Source organism: Barbus barbus (genome assembly GCF_936440315.1).
Source record: "Barbus barbus genome assembly, chromosome: 46".
In the NCBI taxonomy this organism is placed as follows: domain Eukaryota; kingdom Metazoa; phylum Chordata; class Actinopteri; order Cypriniformes; family Cyprinidae; genus Barbus; species Barbus barbus.
In genome coordinates this window covers 24,985,351-25,010,314 of record NC_136724.1, presented here as the reverse complement: position 1 = coordinate 25,010,314, position 24,964 = coordinate 24,985,351, and the positions used below count along the sequence as shown (strand labels likewise).

General features: G+C 45.0%; 2 protein-coding genes across 2 annotated transcripts in view; both read left to right on the top strand.

Moving 5' to 3' along the window:
* LOC306865128 (LIM zinc-binding domain-containing Nebulette-like) overlaps nucleotides 1-165 on the top strand; it is an 11,437-nt gene extending 11,272 nt beyond the window's left edge. Inside the window, exon 4 of the mRNA XM_079409517.1 lies at nucleotides 1-165. This exon is cut by the window's left edge and continues 344 nt beyond it. The gene's annotated coding sequence lies outside the window, so the exon portion shown is untranslated.
* A 1,769-nt stretch (nucleotides 166-1,934) lies between these two features.
* LOC306865333 (uncharacterized protein) overlaps nucleotides 1,935-24,964 on the top strand; it is a gene marked incomplete at its 5' end in the record, with an annotated part of 51,251 nt that continues 28,221 nt past the window's right edge. Inside the window, 22 exons of the mRNA XM_079409875.1 lie at nucleotides 1,935-2,219; nucleotides 2,337-3,062; nucleotides 6,589-6,624; nucleotides 6,693-6,743; nucleotides 6,910-7,017; nucleotides 12,612-12,722; nucleotides 12,807-12,917; nucleotides 12,998-13,108; nucleotides 13,537-13,644; nucleotides 13,734-13,844; nucleotides 13,912-14,022; nucleotides 14,111-14,221; nucleotides 15,042-15,149; nucleotides 16,456-16,566; nucleotides 16,648-16,758; nucleotides 16,834-16,944; nucleotides 20,472-20,582; nucleotides 20,656-20,766; nucleotides 21,447-21,548; nucleotides 21,638-21,748; nucleotides 21,837-21,941; nucleotides 22,014-22,124. Of these exons, the coding sequence (XP_079266001.1) occupies nucleotides 1,935-2,219; nucleotides 2,337-3,062; nucleotides 6,589-6,624; nucleotides 6,693-6,743; nucleotides 6,910-7,017; nucleotides 12,612-12,722; nucleotides 12,807-12,917; nucleotides 12,998-13,108; nucleotides 13,537-13,644; nucleotides 13,734-13,844; nucleotides 13,912-14,022; nucleotides 14,111-14,221; nucleotides 15,042-15,149; nucleotides 16,456-16,566; nucleotides 16,648-16,758; nucleotides 16,834-16,944; nucleotides 20,472-20,582; nucleotides 20,656-20,766; nucleotides 21,447-21,548; nucleotides 21,638-21,748; nucleotides 21,837-21,941; nucleotides 22,014-22,124 (3,072 nt within the window). The remainder of the gene's footprint in view (nucleotides 2,220-2,336; nucleotides 3,063-6,588; nucleotides 6,625-6,692; nucleotides 6,744-6,909; nucleotides 7,018-12,611; nucleotides 12,723-12,806; nucleotides 12,918-12,997; nucleotides 13,109-13,536; nucleotides 13,645-13,733; nucleotides 13,845-13,911; nucleotides 14,023-14,110; nucleotides 14,222-15,041; nucleotides 15,150-16,455; nucleotides 16,567-16,647; nucleotides 16,759-16,833; nucleotides 16,945-20,471; nucleotides 20,583-20,655; nucleotides 20,767-21,446; nucleotides 21,549-21,637; nucleotides 21,749-21,836; nucleotides 21,942-22,013; nucleotides 22,125-24,964) is intronic.

The window sequence follows — 24,964 nt, the reverse complement described above, 5'->3', positions numbered from 1 at the left end:
TAATATGTAATGTAATATCTGATGTCTCTGTGTCTCCTGAGGTTTTCCCGCCGCGTGTGACATCGCTGACAGAAGCTGTTTCCATCCAAAGATGCGAATTCATCTTATGCACAACACTGGAATATTGCATAAAACATTTGCGAATAAAGTATCGTAGTTGTTTTCATTGTAGCACATTTTTTCTTATCGGATAAAAACTTTCCATTCAGAGTTTTTTTTATGCAATATTCCAAAATGCACATAAAATAGGTGGATGTAAACATAGCCAGAGACGGATGGGTTTGCTCAGTCTGTCCTGTAGTGTTCACCCTGTTTATGTGTTTGGATTCTGATGGTTAAAGCGTTGAGCTTGTGCCTCATCGATCCCTCATGCAGACTCACTGCTGTCGCACAAAACAAGAGCGCCTCAATCCCTCAGTGCCGCTCTTATCGCCGCTGCTCGTTAGTGGTAATTGGAGAGATGGGCTCCACCCGTCCAGTGTTTTTAGCTGCGTCTGTCGGTCACGTGATGCGATCAGTAAATGCTGCTCTGTAATTAGAGCGAATGAAAAGAGGAAACAGGGTTTTAAACACATGTTTACGCCACTGAACTTCCTGTCTGACTTGTTTTCTGTTGTTGATTTGTGTGTTGTTTAGAGCTGCTGATGTTCAGATAGTTTCAGGTTTGAAGTCACTGGAAGTTTGTAAATTCTGTGTTTTCCATTTTTTTATTATAATGTTTCATTCCTTTTTAATATTCAAAAAACATTTCTAATCAAATTAACTAAACCAAAATTTTTACAATGTAACAATTTACTTAAATTTATCACAGCCAAATTCTGTGTTGTCTGGATTCTGTGTTATGATTTAATACAAATATATCATCAAACTCTCGTCAGAATCAATTGAATTCATAAAATGTTAATAATTTAATCAATACTTTAATACTTTACCATATATAATCAAGTGAAAATATCACAATTATTTTACCAAAAAAATATATATTTTAATAATAATAATTTTTTATTCTTAAATTAAGAGTTTTAAAAAATATATTTTAGATTTTACTCTATACATTTTTTACAAACTAAATGAATGAAAAAAATCTCCTGATTTAGTGTAATTCCTCAAAAAGGATGTTTTATTCAGTTATGTGACAACATTAAAATCAGTAAAAAATTAAAGACATTTTCTTAAGTAGTTTTATAGCAGTGGTCTTCCTGTAGTCAAGATGAAAGTCAGTATTTGTGCTGAGATGACTGGAGACTGAAATATTAATCAAGCTCTTCTGTGTTTTTGAGGATTGTTGTGATGATGAATGTTGGAGTTGCAGTTCTCATGGAGCGGCCCATATGGCGTCTCACAGACGTTTGGCTGCAGAACCAACACACACGGCCAGATCAGCACACATATCACACACACACACACACACACAGCCAGATCCCACCTGACCAACACACACACATAGAAACACACACACACACAGCCAGATCCAACCTGACCAACACACACACAAATACACACACACTCAGAATGCACACACAGCCTGATCCCACCTGACCAACACAAACACACACACACACACACACATACAGAGAGACACACAGACACACTCAAAATACACACACTCACAAACACACAGCCAGATCCCAACTGACCAACACATATACTAATATACACTAGCACACACTCTCAGACATATACATATACACCCACGATCACACACACACATAGAAACAGACATATATACTCAGACACACACCCACTGACAAACAAACTCACACATATAAAATATATGCACACACACAGACACACACACACTCTCTCTCACACACTGAACTCAAGGTGATGGATTATGAGCTCACGGTCTCCGTTTCAGCCAGATTTCAGACACTAGTTTTAGTTTGAGTAGTCAGCATCAGTGCTGGTTAACTGAGAGTTAACTTGTCGTCACTATGAGCACTAGTACTAGAGATGGTAATGGTCAGTGTGAGGTGCTCATATCTCTGCACATTCCTTTCTGTGTGCGACACTTTCTCCTCAGTGCTGATAACGCTCGAGTGCTTCTAAACGGGGAAGCGTCTCTGATAAGGTCTGTTCCAGAGCAGAAGCTGGTCAGTCGAGCTGAAGCGTCGCTCCGGTCAGCTGTGTCCAGCGCTGCGCTCCGAACTCCTGTTTCAGTCATGTCTGCTGAAGAAGCTGCTGGACCCACGGACAGAGGTGTGGAGCTGACCGCTGAGGTGAGAGCGCTGACCGAGAGGAGTCACAGTGACCTTCACACGACGGGCCGCGCTCACTGTGTGTGTGTGTGTGTGTGTGTGTGTGTGTGTGTGTGTGCGTGTGTGTGTTTCTCACAGGATTCACCAACAGTCATCACAGACGATCCAGACCTGAGTCCTCATCTGACTTCTGATCTGAATCGTGAGCCAAAACCTGATCCGAATCCTGACCTGAGTCCTAAACTGAATCCTGATCCACATTCTGATCCGAATCCTGATCTGAATCCTGAGCCAAAACCTGATCTGAGTCCTAAACCGAATCCTGATCCAAGTTCTGATCCGAATCCTGACCCGAATCTTGATCCGAGTCCTGATCCAAATCCTGATCTGAGTCCTAAACTGAATCCTGATCCACGTTCTGATCCGAATCCTGATATGAATCCTAAGCCAAAATCTGATCTGAATCCTGATCTAAGTCCTAAACTGAATCCTGATCCAAGCCCTGATCCGAATCTTGATCCGAGTCCTGATCCACGTTCTGATCCGAATCCTGATATGAATCCTAAGCCAAAATCTGATCTGAATCCTGATCTAAGTCCTAAACTGAATCCTGATCCGAATCCTGATCCAAGCCCTGATCCGAATCCTGATCTGAATCCTGAGCCAAAACCTGATCCGAGTCCTGATCCGAATCCTGATCTGAATCCTGAGCCAAAACCTGATCCGAATCCTGATCTGAGTCCTGATCTGAGTCCTGATCTGAGTCCTGATCCGAATCCTGATCTGAATCCTGAGCCAAAACCTGATCCGAATCCTGATCTGAGTCCTGATCTGAATCCTGATCCGAACTCAGTGGCCCGTGAGGTGAGTGTGAATGAAGCAAAAATCACGTTCATTTTCTTCTTTAGTGAAGGATCCTAACCCATGTTAATGAATGCTCTAAGCTTTTGTTGAAGCCATCAGCCTGCATTATTATGACTTATTTTTTAAACAATCATGTTGAACAGCAGATGGTGGTAAAACTAATCTCTTTAGCCCGCCCACTCCCATGATATAACTGATTCTCCCGACACTCAAAATACAAAATATGTGTGTGTATATTGGCATACCTTGCAATAAACATTTTTGTATATAATCAATCAATTAAATTTTTTTAGATTACCTTTTTTCATTTGATTTTGATTATTGCAGTGCTTCATCCTCACTAAAGTCTTAAATCTTTGTGTTTTTGTCAGGAACTTTTAAACAAAGACTTTATAGTAAAGATATGTATGAGATAGGTGTGAAATCACGCCTTGTTCATGAGTTGTTTGGTCTGAATGGATGCTTGTATCATACTGACGGGTGTGATGTTTGTTTGTGAGGGTCAGAAAACACTCATTATCCCTCACAGATGTCATTAGATCTGATCAGACAGTACTGATCATCAGCAGATTGAGCTCTAGTGTTTATCTGCAGACAGCAGCATCATCTGCATGTGTTTTTGTTAGTGCTGGTGGGTTGTGAGTGTTTGTTAGTAACGGTGTTGGTTAAACCGCACGATAATGAAGAATCAGATGGTCAGTGTGTGTCTCGCAGCGTCAGCTCGCTTTAGTCTCCATCATGACAAACACTCAGTAATCAATCTCATGATTGAGACAGGCAGACAGAGCAACTGATGGTCTGTTTTATTATATGTATTAAATTATATGTTTTATAATTGGAGGAGGAATTGCTGGAGGTGACAGACATTCACAGTACCACAGACGTCACAGTTTCATGTATTAAAGAAACATTATGTATAAATATTTTATTTATTGTTTTATTATTAAAGGGGTCTGGGATTGTAGACTTGGAAGTAAACGCCTCCTGCTGTGATTGGCTAATAGTTGTGTGTGATTGACAGCCTACATTCCTCACAGATGGACGTTGCTGTGATCAGCGTCCATCTGTGAGGCCGCTGCTGGTCAGAAACGCATAAATAACTAAATACATATCAAAAGATCTGTTTAACAGACAAACCAATAGTGATCACGTAATGAAAACAGTTACTCACACTTGTGTTGCGACATTACTGTCAGATCCAATATAGTCCCTTTCCCTCTCTCGTAAACACTATATGCGCGGATCGGTAGGCGGGGCTAAACAGGCAGCGATGTAGAATTGGTGGGCGGATCTAAACAGGCAGCGATGTAGAATCAGTGGACGGAGCTAAACAGGCAGCGATGTAGAATCGGTGGGTGGGGCTAAACAAACAGCAATGTACAATCGGTGGGCGGAGCTGGGGGCTAAACAGGCAGCGATGTAGAATTGGTGGGCGGAGCTGGGGGTTAAACAGGCAGCGATGTAGAATCGGTGGGCGGGGCTAAACAGACAGTGATGTAGAATCGGTGGGCGGAGCTGGGGGCTAAACAGGCAGCGATGTAGAATCGGTGGACGGAACTAAACAGACAGCGGTGGCTGGGGCTAAATAGGCAGCGATGTAGAATCGGTGGGCGAGGCTAAACAGGCAGCAATGTAGAATCAGTGGGCGGGGCTAAACATAGCAATGTAGAATCGGTGGGCGGGGCTGGAGGCTAAACAGGCAGAGATGTAGAATCGGTGTACGGAGCTAAACAGGCAGCAATGTAGAATCGGTGGACGCAGCTAAACAGGCAGTGGTGGCTGGGGCTAAACAGGCAGCAATGTAGAATCGGTGGACAGAGCTAAAAAGGCAGCAATGTAGAATCGGTGGACAGAACTAAACAGGCAGTGGTGGCTGGGGCAAAACAGACAGGGATGTAGAATCGGTGGTCGGGGCTAAACAGGCAGCGATTTAGAATCGGTGGTCGGAGCTAAACAGGAAGCGATGTAGAATCGGTGGTCGGGGCTAAACAGGCAGCGATTTAGAATCGGTGGTCGGAGCTAAACAGGAAGCGATGTAGAATCGGTGGGCGGAGCTAAACAGGCAGCGATGTAGAATCGGTGGGCAGAGCTAAACAGGCACCGATGTAGAATCGGTAGGCGGAGCTAAACAGGCAGCGATGTAGAATCGGTGGCCAGGGCTAAACAGGCAGCGATGTAGAATCGGTGGCCGGGGCTAAGCAGGCAGCAATGTAGAATCGGTAGGCGGAGCTAAACAGGCAGCGATGTAGAATTGGTGGCCAGGGCTAAACAGGCAGCGATGTAGAATCGGTGGCCGGGGCTAAACAGGCAGCAATGTAGAATCGGTGGACAGAGCTAAAAAGGCAGCAATGTAGAATCGGTGGACAGAACTAAACAGGCAGTGGTGGCTGGGGCAAAACAGACAGGGATGTAGAATCGGTGGTCGGGGCTAAACAGGCAGCGATTTAGAATCGGTGGGCGGAGCTAAACAGGCAGCGATGTAGAATCGGTGGGCGGAGCTAAACAGGCAGCGATGTAGAATCGGTGGCCGGGGCTAAACAGGCAGTGCTGTAAAATCGGTGGGTGGAGTTAAACAGGCAGCGATGTAGAATCGGTGGGCGGGGCTAAACAGGCAGCGAAGTAGAATCGTTGGGCGGAGCTGGGGGCTAAACAGGCAGAGATGTAGAATCGGTGGACAGAGCTAAACAGGCAGTGGTGGCTGTGGCAAAACAGACAGGGATGTAGAATCGGTGGGCTAAACAGGCAGCGATGTAGAATCAGTGGCCGGGGCTAAACAGGCAGCAATGTAGAATCAGTGGCCGGGGCTAAACAGGCAGCAATGTAGAATCGGTGGCCGGAGCTAAACAGGCAGCAATGTAGAATCGGTGGACAGAACTAAACAGGCAGTGGTGGCTGGGGCAAAACAGACAGGGATGTAGAATTGGTGGGCGGGGCTAAACAGGCAACGATGTAGAATCGGTGGGCGAGGCTAAACAAGCAGCGATGTAGAATCAGTGGGTGGAGCTAAACAGACAGCAATGTAGAATCGGTGGGTGGGGCTAAACAAGCAGCGATGTAGAATCGGTGGGTGGAGCTAAACAGACAGCAATGTAGAATCGGTGGGTGGAGCTAAACAGACAGCAATGTAGAATCGATGGGTGGGGCTAAACAAGCAGCGATGTAGAATCGGTGGGCGGAGCTAAACAGACAGCAATGTAGAATCGGTGGGCGGAGCTAAACAGACAGCAATGTAGAATCGGTGGGCGGAGCTAAACAAGCAGCGATGTAGAATTGGTGGGCGGGGCTAAACAGACGCAGGCACATCATCTTCTGCGGAGGAGGGGTTTATCCACACTATTACATCATAGAGTGGCACATTCCACAAGCTGTCGTTTGGCAGACTGCCTTCAACATAAGCTGTTTTTATACTAACAACAAAGTTTTGACCTTTTTTTATAGTACAATGACCTCTTATATGTCAAAAGATCAAGGGAATTTTAGTTTCTCAGTTCGTGACCGCTTTAAATTTAATGTTTTTTTTTTGCAGCTGCAGGTGACAGTCACCACAGACGCTCAGACGGAGGTACTGTATCTTTCACACAAATACAGAAGATGTGTGTGTGTGTTTCTTATGGTCTGTGTTTCCTGTAGGTCACACACACAGATGATGCAGGAGAGAGCGTCTCATCATCTCACCATGAGGTACGATCACATGAATCCCAGTGAGAAACTCTGTGAATGAATCAGAGAATCACTGCAGGAGCTTTACCTGCTCTTCATCATCGTAAACTCTCATCATCGTTTCACCTGTAAAATGTGTAGCATTCTGTGTCCTTTTGTGTGTGTGTGTATGTGTTTTCTTCAATAGAGGAAGAATAACAACGGCAGAAAGAAGCTGGTGAACGGCGTGTGCTCATGTGTTCCTGAAACATTAGAGATTCTACACGCTAAACACGCTTCACAGCTGTACAGCGAGGTGAGATGAGACCGTCAGAGCCACAAATCATTCAGACACATGATATGAATAAACAGAGGTCATCAGCAGATCAGTAAAGCATCTTAATTCCATAAAAATGCCCTAAAAAGTTAGAAAGTCTTAAAAGTCATGGAATGAAATGTTGCCAAATTGATATCTTGCTGAGTATTTTTGTCTTGTTTTCCAGCACAAATGTCTAAAGTCTTGTTTTCTGAGAAATTTATCAAAATTAAAGTGACTTAATGCTTAAAACAGAAACAAATATGTCAGTGAGGGATTAAAATTAGTTTTTGCTTTGAATTAAGTTTAAAAAATTTTAAATTGCACCTATTTTTCTTGTTTTAATTATAAACAAACAACATTTTGATCGATTACTCAATAATTGTACCTCGATTTATGAATTTTTAAACATTTGCATTGGAAATCAAGCCAAAAATACTGAAGAAGAGCATCAGTTTTTTTGCATTGTGATCAGAAGATGTGTGTGTGTGTGTATTGTGTGTATTGTGTATATTGTGTTTCCCTTTCGAGGGAACTTCGAACTGCGTCCTCTAGGGGTCGCTATGGGGAACGCCGTCGGCGTGACCCGTGTGTGAAGCATACATACAAAAACACCACATGTTGGCCGACGACAGCCTATGACATCACTACCGGCGCAACCACAGTATAAAGGGGCGCTGGGAAAATACGTCATTATCTTCTTCGTCTTCAGTGACTGTTTTGTTTGAAGCGTGCATTCCACTAGTAAGAACGATTTTTCTACTCTACTATGGCGAGCACTAGCAAGGCATTTAAGAAATGTGTGCATCCGTGTCCTCGTTATTTGACACCTGAAGACACTTTGCGTCTTTTGTTTGGGCGAGGAGCACGCACGCGATGTCCTCGAGGGGGCAATCTGTGTGCACTGCAAGATTTTTTCCATGAGAAAGCTCTGCTCTCATCTGTCTCTCTTTTCAAGGAAGGAAGGACAGCCGTCTGCTTCCCGCGGTTCAAGACCCACTGATGCTGAGGCACAAAGGAGAATGAACTCGTGGGGTTCGCTGGCGGAGCTGGCTGATGACTTAGAGAGGGGGTTTTCCTTCTCGCGCTCGTCGGCCGCGAGCGAGGGCGAGCCACGGGATGATGATGACGCGATCTCGCTGACATCATCTGATCCAGCGGCTAGTACTCTGCTGGGTGATGCCCAGGAAGAGCAGGAGATGTCTGAGGGTGAAGAGGTTGAGACTGAGGCCTATCTATCCTCCTGCCCTGCGTATGATGAACTGTTAGAGGTTATGGAACGCGCCACGGCAAGGCTTGACTTGTCGTGGAAGCGGGCCAAGATGGTGGCGCCACGGGGTCGTCTCGATGAGCGTTATCTTTCTGGCCATAACCCCCCAGCTCGAGTGAGCCTCCCATTTCTTCCTGATCTCCATGCAGAGATTGAGAAGGAATGAAAGAAGCCGTTTTCTTCTTGCATTCATAGGTTTCAGCATACCAGTTATGCTAACATTGAGGGGATGCGTGAAAACGGCTATGAGAGGATGCCCCCTGTGGAGGAGACAGGCGGATCTCTCTAAGGGTGAGACGTCCTCTCTCAAGGCTCCCTCCAGGTCAGGCTGTCGCTTTGTTGCACACGATGGCGGTGCTTCAGGCGTACCAGGCTGATCTGCTGAAAGACCTGGATAAGGGTCAGGGCTTGTCGCCTGACGAAGTAGCTGAGCTGCACCGCACCACGGATTTGGCTCTCCGTGCCACTAAGCAGGCCGCCACTGCTATGAGCAGGTCTATGGCGGCCATGGTGGTAATGCAGAGACATCTGTGGGTGAATTTGGCAGATGTTGGGAAGAAAGAGAAGGTCTTTCTTCTTGATGCTCCAGTCTCGCCTTCCGAGCTTTTCGGTACCTCCGTCGAGACGGTGGTCGAGAAGTTTAGGGAGGCGAAGGCGCGCTCAGCGGCCTTCAGAACCTTTATTCCAAGAAAGTCCAGGTCTAAGCCCGAACAACGCAGGGGCCCATCTCCATCTGGGGATCAGAGATGGGCACAGAAGGCTAGTGTCGCCACACCTGCGGGTGGGGCTAGAGGGAGGCGCAGGTCAAGGAGAGGCAAGCAAGACCTGAGGGAGGTGATCCAGACGAGGCGTCCTCAACGCTCTCGTCCGGACCAGAGTAATTCATAAACATATACTCCCTTCCCTCAGGGGGCCTGTACATCTGCCCTCATCTTCTCCTCTCTAATTCCCCTGCAACCACTGTCAATTCCACCTGACCGAGTCTAGGTGGGAGCCTAGGAACCTGAGCTTTAAGAAAATTGCAGTCTCTGTGACTGGACTTATGATGTTTTGGTTAAGTTCTATATTTCATAGAAACTACCTTACTGATGGTCCGGACTCGACTCTTCAGACTTCGCCTCTGGGACTGATCTCGTGCGCAGGAACCATGGATAGGTGAGTACGATCCAGTTTTAAGAAATCACTGGTATCGTTAAGCCATTCTTTGCAGTTTCTGGAAGACCTTTGTGTGTGTGTTTCACCTCTTGCCATCGACACAGTGCAGTGATGACCTCACTCGTCGATACTAGATCCAGGCTAGTATGAGAGCCCTGTTTCCGGCCTCATACACCTGGATCATGTGGCCCAGTCGTAGGTTTCAGTGGAAAGAGCCTGCTTGGTCATCAGGTCTCCAGCACTACATTAGGACCTGCGGGTCTTTTTACATCAGTTCTTGGCATAGGGATGATGATGGCATCTAACGCCTCTTTTTAATAGAAAGATGCAGATGGCTATCTGAGGATATCTATGTGCTATCTCAGGGGACTTCTCCCCTTCCGGGGGTTTCTAAGTAGCAATCTCCTTGAGCCAAAAAAAAAAAAAAAAAGAGTTCCCTCTCAGGCTAAGAGTGAGTTCTCCGCTCTCCAGAGTCTGTCATGGTAGTGCTAGTGTTGCCTTGAGCATGCTGCTTCCTTCCTGCACCCTATGCTCTACCTGGCTGGTCGAGCTGGCATTGCTCCCCTCACTATAGAGGGTCACCTATGAGCGTGCTGCTCCCTTCCAAGCTCTCCTTGTTGGGCGAGTTGGCATTGCTCCCCTCACCTTAGAGGGTCACCTATGAGCATGTCGCTCCCTTTTGGGCGTCTGATGTGCTCTCCCTGTTGGTCAAGCTAGCATTGCTCCCTTCACTATAGAAGGTCGCCTATGAGCATGCTGCTCCCTTCCGAGCGCTCCTTGTTGGTCGAGCTGGCATTGCTCCCCTCATCTTAGAGGGTCTCCTATGAGCACGCCACTCCCTTCTGGGCGTCTGTTGTGCTCTCCTTGTTGGTCGAGCTAGCATTGCTCCCCACACTATAGAGGGTCGCCTATGAGCATACTGCTCCCTTCCGAGCTCTCCTTATTGGTCAAGCTGGCATTGCTCCCCTCACTTTAGAGGGTCAATTATGAGCATGCTGCTCCCTTCTGAGCTCTTCTTGTTGGTCGAGCTGGCATTTGCTCCCCTCACCTTAGAGGGTCATCTATGAGCATGCCACTCCCTTCTGAGCGCCTGAGTTCCTTCTCACGCAGAGAGTTAAGTTCTCCGCTCTCCAGAGCTCTGCCTTGGTAGAGCTAGCATTGCTCCCCTCTCTGTAGAGGGTCACCTATGAGCATGCTACTCCCTCTCGAGCTCTCCTTTTTTGGTCGAGCTGGCATTGCTCCCCTCACCTTAGAGGGTCACTTATGAGCATGCTGCTCCCTTCTGAGCGTCCGAGTTCCCTCTCATATTGAGAGTGAAGTTCTAAGCCTTGGTAGAGATAGCATTGCTCTCCTCACTATAGAGGGTCTCCTATGAGCATGTGGCTCCGTCCAGTGTATCTGATTGGTGTTTACAAATCCATGTTATGGTAAGTGCGCATGCTAGTCTCTGTGCACTTTCTAAAAGCCACGTTGTGGTAAGATCGCACACCAAGTGTTTTTGCGGTCTTTCTAAAATCCTGTACAGTGTGGGTTACGCGCTGCGGCTTCGTACCCATTCTTTGAGTCGGTCAGGCCTCGGGCTCATCTTGGGCCCCACTCTACCTATGTAGGTGCTGAGTTCCCTCTCATTGAGAGTCAGGTTCTCCGCTCTCCAGAGCTCTGCCATGGTAGAGCTGGCATTGCTCCCCTCACTTTGAGGGCCACTTATGAGTGTGCTGCTCCCTCCCGGGCATCTGGAAGAATTCAGCTCTGTGAATCAGCTACTTCAGGTTGTTAGGCCTCTCTCTGCCTCCCTGTTAAGTTGCTCTCCTTTTTGGTAGAGCTAGCTTTGCTCCCCTCAGCATAGAGGGTCACCTATGAGCATGCTGCTCCCTCCCGAGAAAAATGTTCAAATCTATGATATGGTAAGTGCACACGCTAGTCTCTGTGGACTTTCTGAAGGCCACGTTGTGGTAAGATCGCACACCAAGAGTTTTTGCGGTCATCCTGTATGGCATGGGTACGCGCTGCGGCTTCTTGCCTATTCTTTGAGTCAGGCCCTGGTTTCACCTTTGGCCCCACTCTACCTATGTATCCCCAGTGATACTACTTGAACAGGGTGTTGCTACCAAGGATCTGTTGAGACAGTTCTTTCAGAGAACTCTTGCAGAACAAGCAGTAGCCCCTTGGTGACAGGCCAAGACTTAGTTACTATCCTAGGCTCTTGTTCGTATCCCCTTAAAGGTATCTCTTCTTCTAATTCCAAGCCTTTGAGCGCTACCCTGGTTCCAGGAGGCCCGGCCCCTAACAGGTAAGTTCTGGGGTATGCAGCTCAGGTCTTTGGCCGAAGGGGATAATGTCACTGACAGCCGTCGTACCGTCCCAGGGGCAACTCCCTTAGCCGGGTAGAGTTGGTACTTAGTGCTCGCCTTTTGTGCTTGGCTTGCTCTCCCCTCAGCATGGCGGCGTGGGTATTCTGTTCCCCATAGCGACCCCTAGAGGACGCAGTTCGAAGTTCCCTCGAAAGGGAACGTCTCAGGTTACGTATGTAACCTTGGTTCTCTGAGAGTAGGGAACGAGACACTGCGTCCTCTAGGTTCAGTGCCATGCTTCGGACGCAAGCTTCAGATGAAGAAGTTAATGACGTATTTTCCCAGCGCCCCTTTATACTGTGGTCGCGCCGGTAGTGACGTCATAGGCTGTCGCCGGCCAACATGTGGTGTTTTTGTATGTATGCTTCAGACACGGGTCACGCTGATGGCGTTCCCCATAGCGACCCCTAGAGGACGCAGTGTCTCGTTCCCTACTCTCAGGGAACCAAGGTTACATACGTAACCTGAGACATTGTGTATGGTGTGTATAGTGTGTGTGTGTTTTTGTGACAAATGAGGACACAGATTTGTATAATGACATGGGTATGACATAGGTATTAAAGGAGAAGATGATTTTTGAGGACATTTCCCCATGTCCCCACTTTTCAAAATGCTTATAAATCATACAGAATGAGTTTTTTGGGGGGGGAGTAGAAATGCACAGTCTCCTGTGAGGGCTAAGTTTAGGTGTAGGGTTGGTGGGCGATAGAAAATACAGTTTGTACAGTATAAAAACCATTACACCTATGGGATGTCCCCACTTTTCACAAAAACAAACGTGTGTGTGTGTGTTTGTGTGTGTGTGTGTGTGTGTTCAGATGCTGTATCGTGAGGACGGACGCAGGGATCTGTGTGTCAATCTTTACTCACTGATGCCCGACACGCCAGACACGGAGTTCGCTCGAGAGATGAGGGACCTGCAGAGCGAGGTACGACACGCCACAAACACACTCAGACACGCCAGTCACATGATGATGATGGTGATGATGATGATGATGGTGATGGTGTTTCAGGTCAGATATAAAGCGGATGGGAGGAAGAAGTTGTCTTGTAGTCTATACTCTCAGCTCCCCGACACAACTGACACGCAACACGCCAAAAACATGACGGATCTGCAGAGCGACGTAACACACACACTTCACTCATGTTCACCTGTGCGATGTCATGTGACTGTGCTCTCACACCTGCTCTCATTGTCTGACAGAATAAATACAGAGAAGCTGGTCGAAAAAACGCTTCCACGTGTCTGTACTCACAACTGCCAGAAACCCTGGAGACTCAACACGCTAAAGAAGCATACCAGCTGCAGAGCCAGGTGCAAAAATACAGAAATTAAAACATTTACTCATCAAGGACTTAAATTGATCAAAAGTGTCAGTAAAGACATTTATAATGTTAAAAAAGGTTTCCATTTCAAATAAATGCTGCTCTTTTTAACTTTCTATTCATTGGTGAATCCTGAAAAATAAAATATATCACAGTTTCCACAAAAATATTGTGCAGCACAACTGTTTTCAACACTGATAATAATCAGAAATGCTTCTTTAGCAGCAAATCAGCATATTAGAATGATTTATGAAGATCATGTGACACTGAAGACTGGAGTAATGATGCTGAAAATACAGCTTTGATCACAGAAATAAATTACAGTTTAACACATATTCACATAGAAAACAGCTGTTTTAAATTCTAATAATATTTGAGATTTTTACTGTAATTTTGATCAAATAAATGTTGTATCAGGTGATGTATAAGGAGGGACAGACGAGTGCGTCCAGCTCTCTGTTCTCCACGCTGACCGACACGCCGGAGATCCAGTTCGCCAGAGAGATGACAGAGAGCATTAGCGAGGTGAATCAGACGGAGGAAGATCAGAGCAGGTTTACACTGACAAATGAGGTGTGTAATGTCTCTCTGTGTGTGTGTGTATGTGTGTGTAGAATAAATACCGCGAGCAGAGCAGGAAGAGCATCAGCAGCTGCATTTACTCTCAGCTTCCAGAAACTCCAGAGACGGAGTTCAGCAGGAGCGTGTCTGAGCTGCAGAGTCAGGTGCGTGATCTACATCTGATAAACTGATGATGATGATGATGATGATGATGATGATGTGTGTGTTCAGGTGAAGTATAAGGAGGCCAGTAAGCAGCAGATGAGCAGATCTCTGTACCATCAGCTCCCAGAGACTCCAGAGACTCGACACGCTCGAGATGCCGCACACATCCAGAGCGAGGTATGACTGTGTTTGAAACACTCTCTCACACACGTGTGTGTGTGTGTGTGTGTTGATTGATGATGTGTGTGTTCTGTTGTGTGCTCAGCTGAAGTACAGGCAGGGCCGGGCGTCTGTTACGGGCAGCAGTTTATACTCGCTGATGACTGAGACGCCGCAGAACGAGTTTGTGAAGCAGCAGATGGAGCTCCAGAGCGAGGTGAACATCATCAGAACAGGACGGATCTCAGTCTGTGTTTCTCTTTTCCAATACAAATATCCTAGTTAAAAAGTAATATACAGTACAATCAAATATACTTCAGTATATCTTTAGTTGGGCTTCAGCACTACTTAAAGAGCAATAAGTACAAAATTAGTTGTATTCCAAAAACGACTGGGGCAGTCGTGGCCTAATGGATAGACAGTTGGACTTGTAACCCAAAGGTTGTGGGTTCGAGTCTCAGGTCCGGCAGGGATTGTAGGTGGGGGGAGTGAATAACCAACACTCTCTCCACCCTCAATACCACGACTGAGGTGAGACCCTTGAGCAGGGCACCGAACCCCCAACTGCTCCCCTGGCGCTGCAGCATTGGGTGCCCAGTAGTAGTTTTTGCATGAAATAAATGTATTTCAAATACATTTTAGTATATTTATTTTTCACAAGGGTATCCAAACTTAAGCTTAAAACAAATAGAAAAATCTACTTAAAAGAGACTTCAAAGAGAAAACTGTTTATTTTTCTGACCACATGAACAGAATTAAATTTTGATACATTTTAGTGGAAAACAAAACTTTATATCATAAAAGTAAAACAAAATCAGACAAAATAAGTACGAATTTTTAAAACATTTATATATTTATTTTTGTGTGAAGCACACATTTTTATATACATATAATGTTTTATATATATATATAAATAAATAATTTTACTTCATCCTACGGCACCTGATTGAGAAGCGCTGATTTAGGATCTCCTGTATGTTTTATGTTTTCAGCGGTGTTCGTGTTGAAGTGTTTTCATCTGTGTTTGTGTGTTTCAGCTGAAGTATAAAGCTGATGTGCAGGAAAACTCCAGTAATCTGTACTCGCTCATGCCCGAGACGCTGGACACGCAGTTCGCCAAACACGCTGCTGACTTACAGAGTGACGTATGAACTCACTGAGACCCGTCAGATCAACAATATATCAGTCACTGTCCCTTATCACCATAGCAACACCCTAACAACCACTCTGAAACACCCTAGAGACCTCCATAGCAACCCCTTAACAACCATTCTGAAACACAACTCTAGAAATACCCTAGAGACTGCCATAGCAACACCCTAACAACCATTCTGAAACATAACTCTAAAAACACCCTAGAGACCGCCATAGCAACCGCTTAACAACCATTCTGAAACACAACTCTAGAAACACCATAGATTCTGCCATAGCAACACACTAACAACCACTCTGAAACACAACTTTTGAAACACCCTAAAGACCGCCATTGCAACACCCTAACAACCACTCTGAAACACAACTCTAGAAACACCCTAAAGACCGCCATTGCAACACCCTAACAACCACTCTGAAACACAACTCTAGAAATACCCTAAAGACCGCCATTGCAACACCCTAACAACCACTCTGAAACACAACTCTAGAAACACCCTAAAGACCGCCATTGCAACACCCTAACAACCACTCTGAAACACAACTCTAGAAACACCCTAGAGACTGCCATAGCAACCCCTTAACAACCACTCTGAAACACAACTCTAGAAACACCCTAGAGACTGCCATAGCAACACACTAACAACCACTCTGAAACACAACTTTTGAAACACCCTAAAGACCGCCATTGCAACACCCTAACAACCACTCTGAAACACAACTCTAGAAATACCCTAAAGACCGCCATTGCAACACCCTAACAACCACTCTGAAACACAACTCTAGAAACACCCTAGAGACTGCCATAGCAACCCCTTAACAACCACTCTGAAACACAACTCTAGAAACACCCTAGAGACTGCCATAGCAACCCCTTAACAACCACTCTGAAACACAACTCTAGAAATTCCTTAGAGACCGCCATAGCAACCCCTTAACAACCACTCTGAAACACAACTCTAGAAACACCCTAGAGGCTGCCATAGCAACCCCTTAACAACCACTCTGAAACACAACTCTAGAAACACCCTAGAGACTGCCATAGCAACCCCTTAACAACCACTCTGAAACCCAACTCTAGAAACACCGTAGTATCCGCCATAGCAACACCTTAACAACCACTCTGAAACAACTCTAGAAACACCCTAGAGACCACCATAGCAACTCCTTAACAACACCATAGAAACCACTCCTCTAGCAACCACCTAACAACAATCCAGAACACCCTAGCGACCCCCATAAGCCGTCTCTAAGCCCAGGTCTTTCAGACGTCAGGATTGTGAATCATGTTGACCTCAGGTGAAGTATAAGGAGGCCAGTAAGCAGCAGATGAGCAGATCTCTGTACCATCAGCTCCCAGAGACTCCAGAGACTCGACACGCTCGAGACGCCACACACATCCAGAGCGAGGTAGCACTGCACACACTCACGTCACGTCTCCGCACATGCGTCTGACCTCTGTCTGACCTCCGCCTGACCTTCTGCCCTCAGGTGGCCTATAAAGGCATCAGGAAGAACGATTTCTCAGGCTCCTCCTTCACTGCGGTTCCAGACTCGGCAGAGATGAAGTTTGTGCAGCAGATCTCGCATGTGCTCAGTGAGGTGCTGCTCGTTTCACTGCCGCTTCATTCATGATGCTGACCGTCACGCGTGACTCCATCTCCGTGTGTGTTTCAGAAAGAGTACCGTGAAGAGGGCCGCAGGAGCCTCTCGTCCAGCATTTATTCTCAGCTGCCCGACACTCCAGAGACACAGTTCGTCAGATCCGTGTCGGATATGCAGAGTGAGGTGAGAGAACGTGCGCAATTAAAATTTACATTTAGCAGATGCTTTTATCCAAAGCGATTTACAATTGAGGAACACAATAAAGAGTATAAAGAGGCAAATAAACGCAGGATATGCTTGCAATGCAAAGTTTCAGCCATTGTATAGATTAGTACAAGATAGACAGGGAGAGATTAAGGAAGGAGAAAGCAAAGTTTTTTTTTAAGATAAAGTCAGATAGTGACGAAAGATATGAGTTTTCAGCTTTCGCTTGAAAATTGTCAGGGAATCAGCATTCCGGACAGGGGTGGGAAGTTCATTCCACCAGCCAGGAATGGTGAAGGAAAATGTTCTGGAAAGTGATTTTGTGGCTCTCTGTGATGGTACCACGAGGTGTTGCTCACTAGTGGATCTCAGACGTCTGGAGGGGATGTAGATTTGTAATATGCAAGCATCAGTGGCTTGTAACTGAAAGCCATCACCCGTTACAAGACCCCTCCCCCCAGCACCGAGGCCAATCAACAACTGGCTGAAGACTTGAACAAGTTTTATTGTAGATTTTAAATTAAAAAGCCTGGTCTGACACCCCACACCCACTCTGACCGTCTCACAACACAGTCATCAACACCTTTCCCCTCCCCCCTACTGTTTCTCAGCCTGTAATCAAGATCTGTGAGGAAGATGTAAGCAAAGTCTTCAGGAAACAGAAGATAAGGAAAGCCAAAGGCCCAGACGGTGTCTCTCCTGCCTGCCTCAAAGCCTGTGCTGTCCAGCTATCATCTATCTTCACATTGATCTTCAACAGATCACTGGAGCTGTGTGAAGTCCCCTCCTGCTTCAAACGCTCCACCATCATCCCTGTACCCAAGAAACCAAAAATCACAGGACTTAATGACTACAGACCTGTTGCTTTAACGTCTGTGGTGATGAAGTCATTTGAGAGGCTCGTGTTGGCTCACCTGAAAGACTTTACTGCTCCGTTGCTGGACCCCCTGCAGTTTGCTTACCGAGCAAACAGGTCTGTGGATGATGCAGTCAACATGGGACTGCACTTCATCCTCCAACATCTGGACAAACCAGGGACTTATGCAAGGATCCTGTTTGTGGAGCTCAGCTCCACCTTCAACACCATTATCCCGGACACCCTTCAGAATAATCTGACACAGCTCTCCGTCCCCACCTCTGTCTGTCAGTGACAGACAGGCAGCAGCTAGTGAGGCTGGGAAAACTCACATCCAACACCTGCACCATCAGCACTGGAGCTCCTCAGGGCTGCGTTCTCTCCCCACTGCTCTTCTCCCTCTACACCAACGACTGCACCTCTAAAGACCCCTCTGTCAAACTTCTGAAGTTTGCTGATGACACTACAGTCATCGGCCTCATCCAGGACGGTGACGAGTCTGCTTACAGACAGGAGGTTTATCAGCTAGCTGTCTGGTGCAGTCACAATAATCTGGAGCTCAACACGCTCAAAACTGTAGAGATGATACTGGACTTCAGGAGAAACCCCCTGCTCCCCCTCCACTCACCATCATGAACAGCACTGTGACTGCAGTGGAGTCATTCAGGTTCCTGGGCGCCACCATCTCCCTGGAATTGAAGTGGGATACTCACATCGACTCCATCGTGAAAATGGCTTAGCAGAGACTTTCTTCGTCAACTGAAAAAGTTCAATCTGCCACAGGAGCACATGACACATTTTTACTCTGCTGTTATTGAGTCGGTCCTGTGCTCTTTTATAACTGTATAGTTTGGGTCTGCCAACAAATCAGATATAAGAAGACTGCAGCAGACTGTTAGGTCAGCAGAAAGAATCATTGGTGTCTACCTGCCCAGCCTTCAGGACTTGTACTATTCCAGAGTGAAGAAAAAGGCAGGTAACATCATTACAGACCCCTCTCACCCTGGACACGACCTGTTTGCACTTCTCCCCTCAGGCAGACGCTACATCTCTGTGCACTAGAACATCTAGGCATAAAAACAGTTTTTTCCCCCATGCCATCTCCAGCCTAAACAACTAACTTTACCTGAATTATTACCTGTGTCCTGTAATTCATGCCTGTAATTTATTCCCCATCTCTTATTATTGACTCTCTCCCTAGTACTTTGTAAATATATCTGCATATTTTTCTAAACATCTGTATATATAGAGTAAATGAGGCACAAATCTGTACATAAATCTTCTGTTCCAGATTCTTACACATTATTATTATTATTATTATTATTGTTAAGTCTTATTTAAATGTTTCTGTTCTCATGTCAGATATGTATGTATGCATGTATGTACCAAGAGCTTCTTAAAAACCACAACAAATTTCTCGTGTGTTTGTGCACACTTGGCGAATAATGCTGATTCTGATTCTTGAACTTGATGCGAGCTGCAACCAGCAGCCAGTGCAGGGAGACAAAGAGAGGTGTAACATGGGCTCTTTGAAGACCAGTCATGCCACTGCATTCTGAATCATTTGAAGAAGTTTGATTTTGTTTGATGGAAGTCCAGCCAGAAGGGCATTGCAAGAGTCCAGCTTAGAAATGACCGGGGCTTGGACAAGAAGTTGTGCAGCATGCTCTCTCAGAATGGGCTTGATCTTTCTGATGCTTTGCAATGCAAACCTGCAAGATCGAGCAGTCTTTACAATGTGGTCTTTGAAGGTCAGCTGGTCTTCAAAGATTACACCAATATTTCTGACCGAACTTGATGGGGTAATTGTTGATGAACCTATCTGGATAGTAAAATCATGCTGAAGAGCTGGAGTGGCAGGGAAGATAAGAAGCTCAGTCTTTGCCAGGTTGAACTGGAGGTGATGTTCTTTCATCCATGCCGAGATGTCCACCAGGCACCCTGAGATCCGTGAGGCTTCCATTGAATCATCTGGTTGAAAAGAGAGATAGAGCTGTGTGTCATCAGCATAGCAATGGTAGGAGAAGCCATGTGCCTGTATGATGGGACCCAGTGATGTAGTGCATATGGAGAAGAGGAGGGGTCCAAGAACCGATCCCTGAGGAACCCCAGTGACCAGTTGATGTGCTTTGGATACCTCCCCTCCCCAGGCCACCCTGAAAGACCTACCAGTGAGATGGGGTTTTTATTTTAAAATAAAAGCAATCAAAATAAAACAACACTAGATAAAATCATAGGCGTGTCGTCTGAAAAACAATAAAAGCAAACAAAATAAAACACTAAGAAATACTAAATATTTTATTAGTTAAGTTGCATTTCATGTGCCCATTAGTTGACATAGAGAACCATGAACGTGAGAATGTGCTGTTAAATTACTGAATTAATAACTTGAAATCCCAGGGAGACTACTAGTAAATATTTGCATTCAAATGGGTTCGGCTGATGAAAAACTTTTGGGAATCTCTGATTGAAACACCTGCGTTTGCTCATTATAAGACCAAGCGTGAGTCAGGGTCGTCAGTTCATCTGGGAGTTTCTCGTGAGAATCACAACAGCGTCTTTAGACTCTTGAGAGCGTTTCAGATCGCATGTTCCAGATCAAGTGTGTTTGCCGAGTCTCTCATCAGTGAATGAGCTGTGTTTCGTTCAGGTGAAATATAAGGCGTCTGGGAAGCAGCAAGCGAGCGACTCACTGTACGCCACACTGCCAGAGACGCTGGACACGCAACACGCTAAGCATGCCACCGCGCTCATCAGTGAGGTACAGCGGCCTTGTGTTCAAACTCTGTGAGATTCCTGCATGAGTTCCAGATCCTCATGCTTTATCTGTTCAGGGGAAGTACAAAGAGGACGGCAGACAGAGCTTGTCCAGCCCGTTATTCACTCAACTGCCAGAGACGCTGCAGACGCAGACGGCCAGAGAGATTGCAGACGCACAGAGCCAGGTGAGCTCATCTTCACTAGATAGGGCACTGGATAAGAGCTGCTGGTTCTGGGTTACTCCTTAAGACTGTCATCTGATCACAGTTTTTACAGAATGAACTCATACTGAATATGAATCAGGGTCAGAGATTAACGAGGACAGAGGAAAAACGCTACTGAAATTAATTAAAAAAAAAAAACTAAAAAACAAATTCAAGATAATGGATGCAGAAAATGCGCTTGTATGATGTTTTGTGTTTTATATTTATGTCATAAGCAACTTCACATGAGTAAGAAAGGCTGCTTTCCCTGAATATCTGCACGATTGCAAGTGTGATATTGATTTATACAACATTAAGTTAATATGAAGTGTCTGTTTTTGTTTTGTTTCACAAATGAAAACCATTCCAAACAAACCCAGCAGAACTGTTGTGTGTCAATCTGATACTGATTTAATTCGATTGGTAACAACCAATAGTTTCTTATTATTCTAGTTTAATTTGTCAATTAAATTTAATAATTTGACATTAAAGATGATGCATTTAGGTTAGGAAATTGCCTGTATAAATGGAAAAATGCCGTTAGAAGTCAATGTAGTTTGACAGATATTGCCGTAAATGGAGTGTTTGAATAAATCAGTGCTCATTTGCATAGGGCCGATGTTTAAATGCTGATTATCATGTGTTCCCGCTGCTGTTCTCAGGTCAGATATAAGCAGAAGAATGATCAGGTCAGTCTGTATTCGCTCCTGCCGCAGACCGCAGACATAGAGTTTGCCAAACACATGAGCAACGTTCAGAGTGAGGTAACACATGTAACTGATATTACTGACTGAAGTAAAGTCTATATAAGTTCAGTCTGTTTGTTTGGGTATAAAGCAGCTTCTGTTTTCAGCTTCAGTACAAGCAGGAGGGTAAGAAGGAAACGGAGAATAATCTGTACAGCCTGATGCCACTGACACTCCAGACCGAACACGCTAAAGATGCCTACGAGCTGCAGAGTCACGTATGTGTGTCACATCACGGACAGAATGACTGGAGCTCAGCATGTGTGATGAGGAAGCATGTGTATTTATGCATGACTGTGTATGTAGGTTAAATATAAGGAGAAGAACAGAACAGATGCGTCTCTTTACGCTCATCTGCCCGAGACTCAGGACACAGAACACGCCAAACACGCCGGAGAGCTGCGCAGCGAGGTACACACAGCACTGACACAGATTCACAAGCGCTCACAAGCATCACACTGACCACAGGTGTGTTTCCCTCAGCTGAAGTATAAAGAGGCCGTGAAGAAGAATCTGTCCTCACCGCTGTACTCACAGATGAGTGACACTGCAGAGATCCAGCGGCTCCGAGACCTCACCGCACTGCAGAGTCAGGTAACACACACATAAACACACCTGGACAGGCATAAACACACCTGGACACACATAAATACACCTGGACAGGCATAAACACACCTGAACACACGCATAAACACACCTGGACACACATAAATACACCTGGACAGGCATAAACACACCTGAACACAGGCATAAACACACCTGGACACATAAATACACCTGGACAGGCATAAACACACCTGAACACACATAAACACACCTGGACACACATAAACACACCTGGACACACCTCGACACACCTGGACACACATACACACCTGGACACGCATAAACACACCTGGACACGCATAAACACACCTGGACACGCATAAACACACCTGGACACACCTCGACACACCTGGACACGCATAAACACACCTGAACACACGCATAAACACACCTGGACACACATAAACACACCTGGACACACATAAACACACCTGGACACACCTCGACACACCTGGACACACATACACACACCTGGACACGCATAAACACACCTGGACACACCTCGACACACCTGGACACACATACACACACCTGGACACACATAAACACACCTGGACACGCATAAACACACCTGGACACGCATAAACACACCTGGACACACATAAACACACCTGGACACGCATAAACACAACACACCTGGACACGCATAAACACACCTGGACACGCATAAACACACCTGGACACACATAAACACAACACACCTGGACACGCATAAACACACCTGGACACACATAAACACACCTGGACACACATAAACACACCTGGGGCCCGTTTCAGAAAGGAGGTTAAGTGAAAACTCTGAGTATGTTAACCCTGAAATGAGGGAAACTCTGGGTTTTCCGTTTCAGAATGGGAGGTTTGTCAAACCCGGGAAAGCAGGGTAAGTCAAACCCGTTTCTGGAAGAGAGGTAACTTATACTCAGAGTCAGTTACCGTGGTAACTTACTCTGTGAACCTAACCTGGTCGGGAGCAGGTTTTCTTTGGTAAACCCAGAGTTTCTTTCGGTCTCCTCCCCCTTTTTAAAGTGTAAGCGATGTTTTAATACCTCATTCATTCATTCACGCCGCAAAATTGCTTTTCTTACTGAGTATTTTTGTCTTATTTCAAGTACAAACATTTAAAATTTAAGTTAAGATGCATTTTCTATACATGAAAATATTTTTTTTAGATATTTAGTCTTGTTAAAATATAAAATTGTTCTACAGAGTGTAAGAAAAATAATCTTAATGCAAACGGAAACAAGAATAGGCTAATTTTAATTTCTTACCCCATTGCCAGATAATTTGGAAAATAAAATAATATTTAAATTGTTTTTTCCTTCATGGAAACAAGACTAAATACCTTATAGCCTATTATTTATGTTATTATATGTTTTTTTACACTGTATTCATGTGCATATTTATTTGAGCGGTACCATTTTAAATGGTAGTTTTCTTTTAAACATCAGAGATGCAGAGCACATTATAAGATATGCAGATTTTAAGTAAAGTGTGCATCGCTCTCACGCTCTTTCTGGGAATTTTTTCCTGGGCACAAATCCGTCAAAGAGGAGTATCACAGGACTGTAGGTCAATGGTGTAGCAATGGGTTTAAATGAGGCTAATCTGATAAAGGATGTTCACTTGATAACATCTTTCTGTGACCTGTGGAAGTAACCTGAAATAATCAGAATTTCCTTCAGGATTTCCAGTGTGGATGGATGCATTGATGACAAGCATGATTACTGTATGGAAGGATGCCAGATGGAGGGGTATACGAGCCATAACCACCACTACAGCTGTTAAATAAGCAAATTATTACAATTCTTTGGTCATCTTTATTTCCTAATACAAAAGCAAAAGTTATTATTTTTCCTTTTGGATTTTAGAAATCTTCCAATACTTGACCATCTCCTCTTCATCTGTCAGTGGTGCTGGTCCAGGTTCTCCCTCTGCCTTCTTGTCAGTAGTTAATTTTATTACTCTAATTAAGAAATGTAACAGGTTGGATTAGAGAATATTTAATTATGTGAAAAGAGTGCTAGACTATGTGGGAAAAGCTGCAGCGCATTGAAATAGACACTGAATGATATTTAATGTCAAATGTCTGTAAAGTCATTTAGCCCACACCCATGAACCTTTCATGTTTAAAGCTTTACCTTGATTCAATTGTGTTTTTATACTTCATTTTTAGCTGCTGCCACGTTCTTGTTTCTTTTTCTGTCTTTTTTTTTCTTTTTTTTGTGGCCATGAGATACCATTAAAATGAATATTAGTTCAATAATTTACAGTTTTCACCTCAGATATTATAACAGTTATTAAGTTATAGACAGTTATTAAGAATTAATGTTACGCATTGACGGAGGTATGCGTGCTGACGTCTTTTTGGCGGGAGCGGTTGCCATGGTGAATCGTAATTTCGGCGCTCCATTGATAATGGCTTTTTATAGTTGCGGTGCATGCGCTTAACTCAGAGTCAGTCAACTCAGAGTTGATTGAACTAACTCATTTCAGCTGTTCTGTAACCGAAAACTCAGAGTTTCCCATCTCAGGGTAAATCAACTCAGAGTTCAAGTTTTAACTCAGAGTTGGTTGAACCTCCTTATTGAAACAGGGCCCTGGACACACATAAACACACCTGGACACACATAAACACAACACACCTGGACACGCATAAACACACCTGGACACGCATAAACACACCTGGACACGCATAAACACACCTGGACACACATAAACACAACACACCTGGACACACATAAACACACCTGGACACACATAAACACACCTGGACACACATAAACACAACACACCTGGACACACATAAACACAACACACCTGGACACACA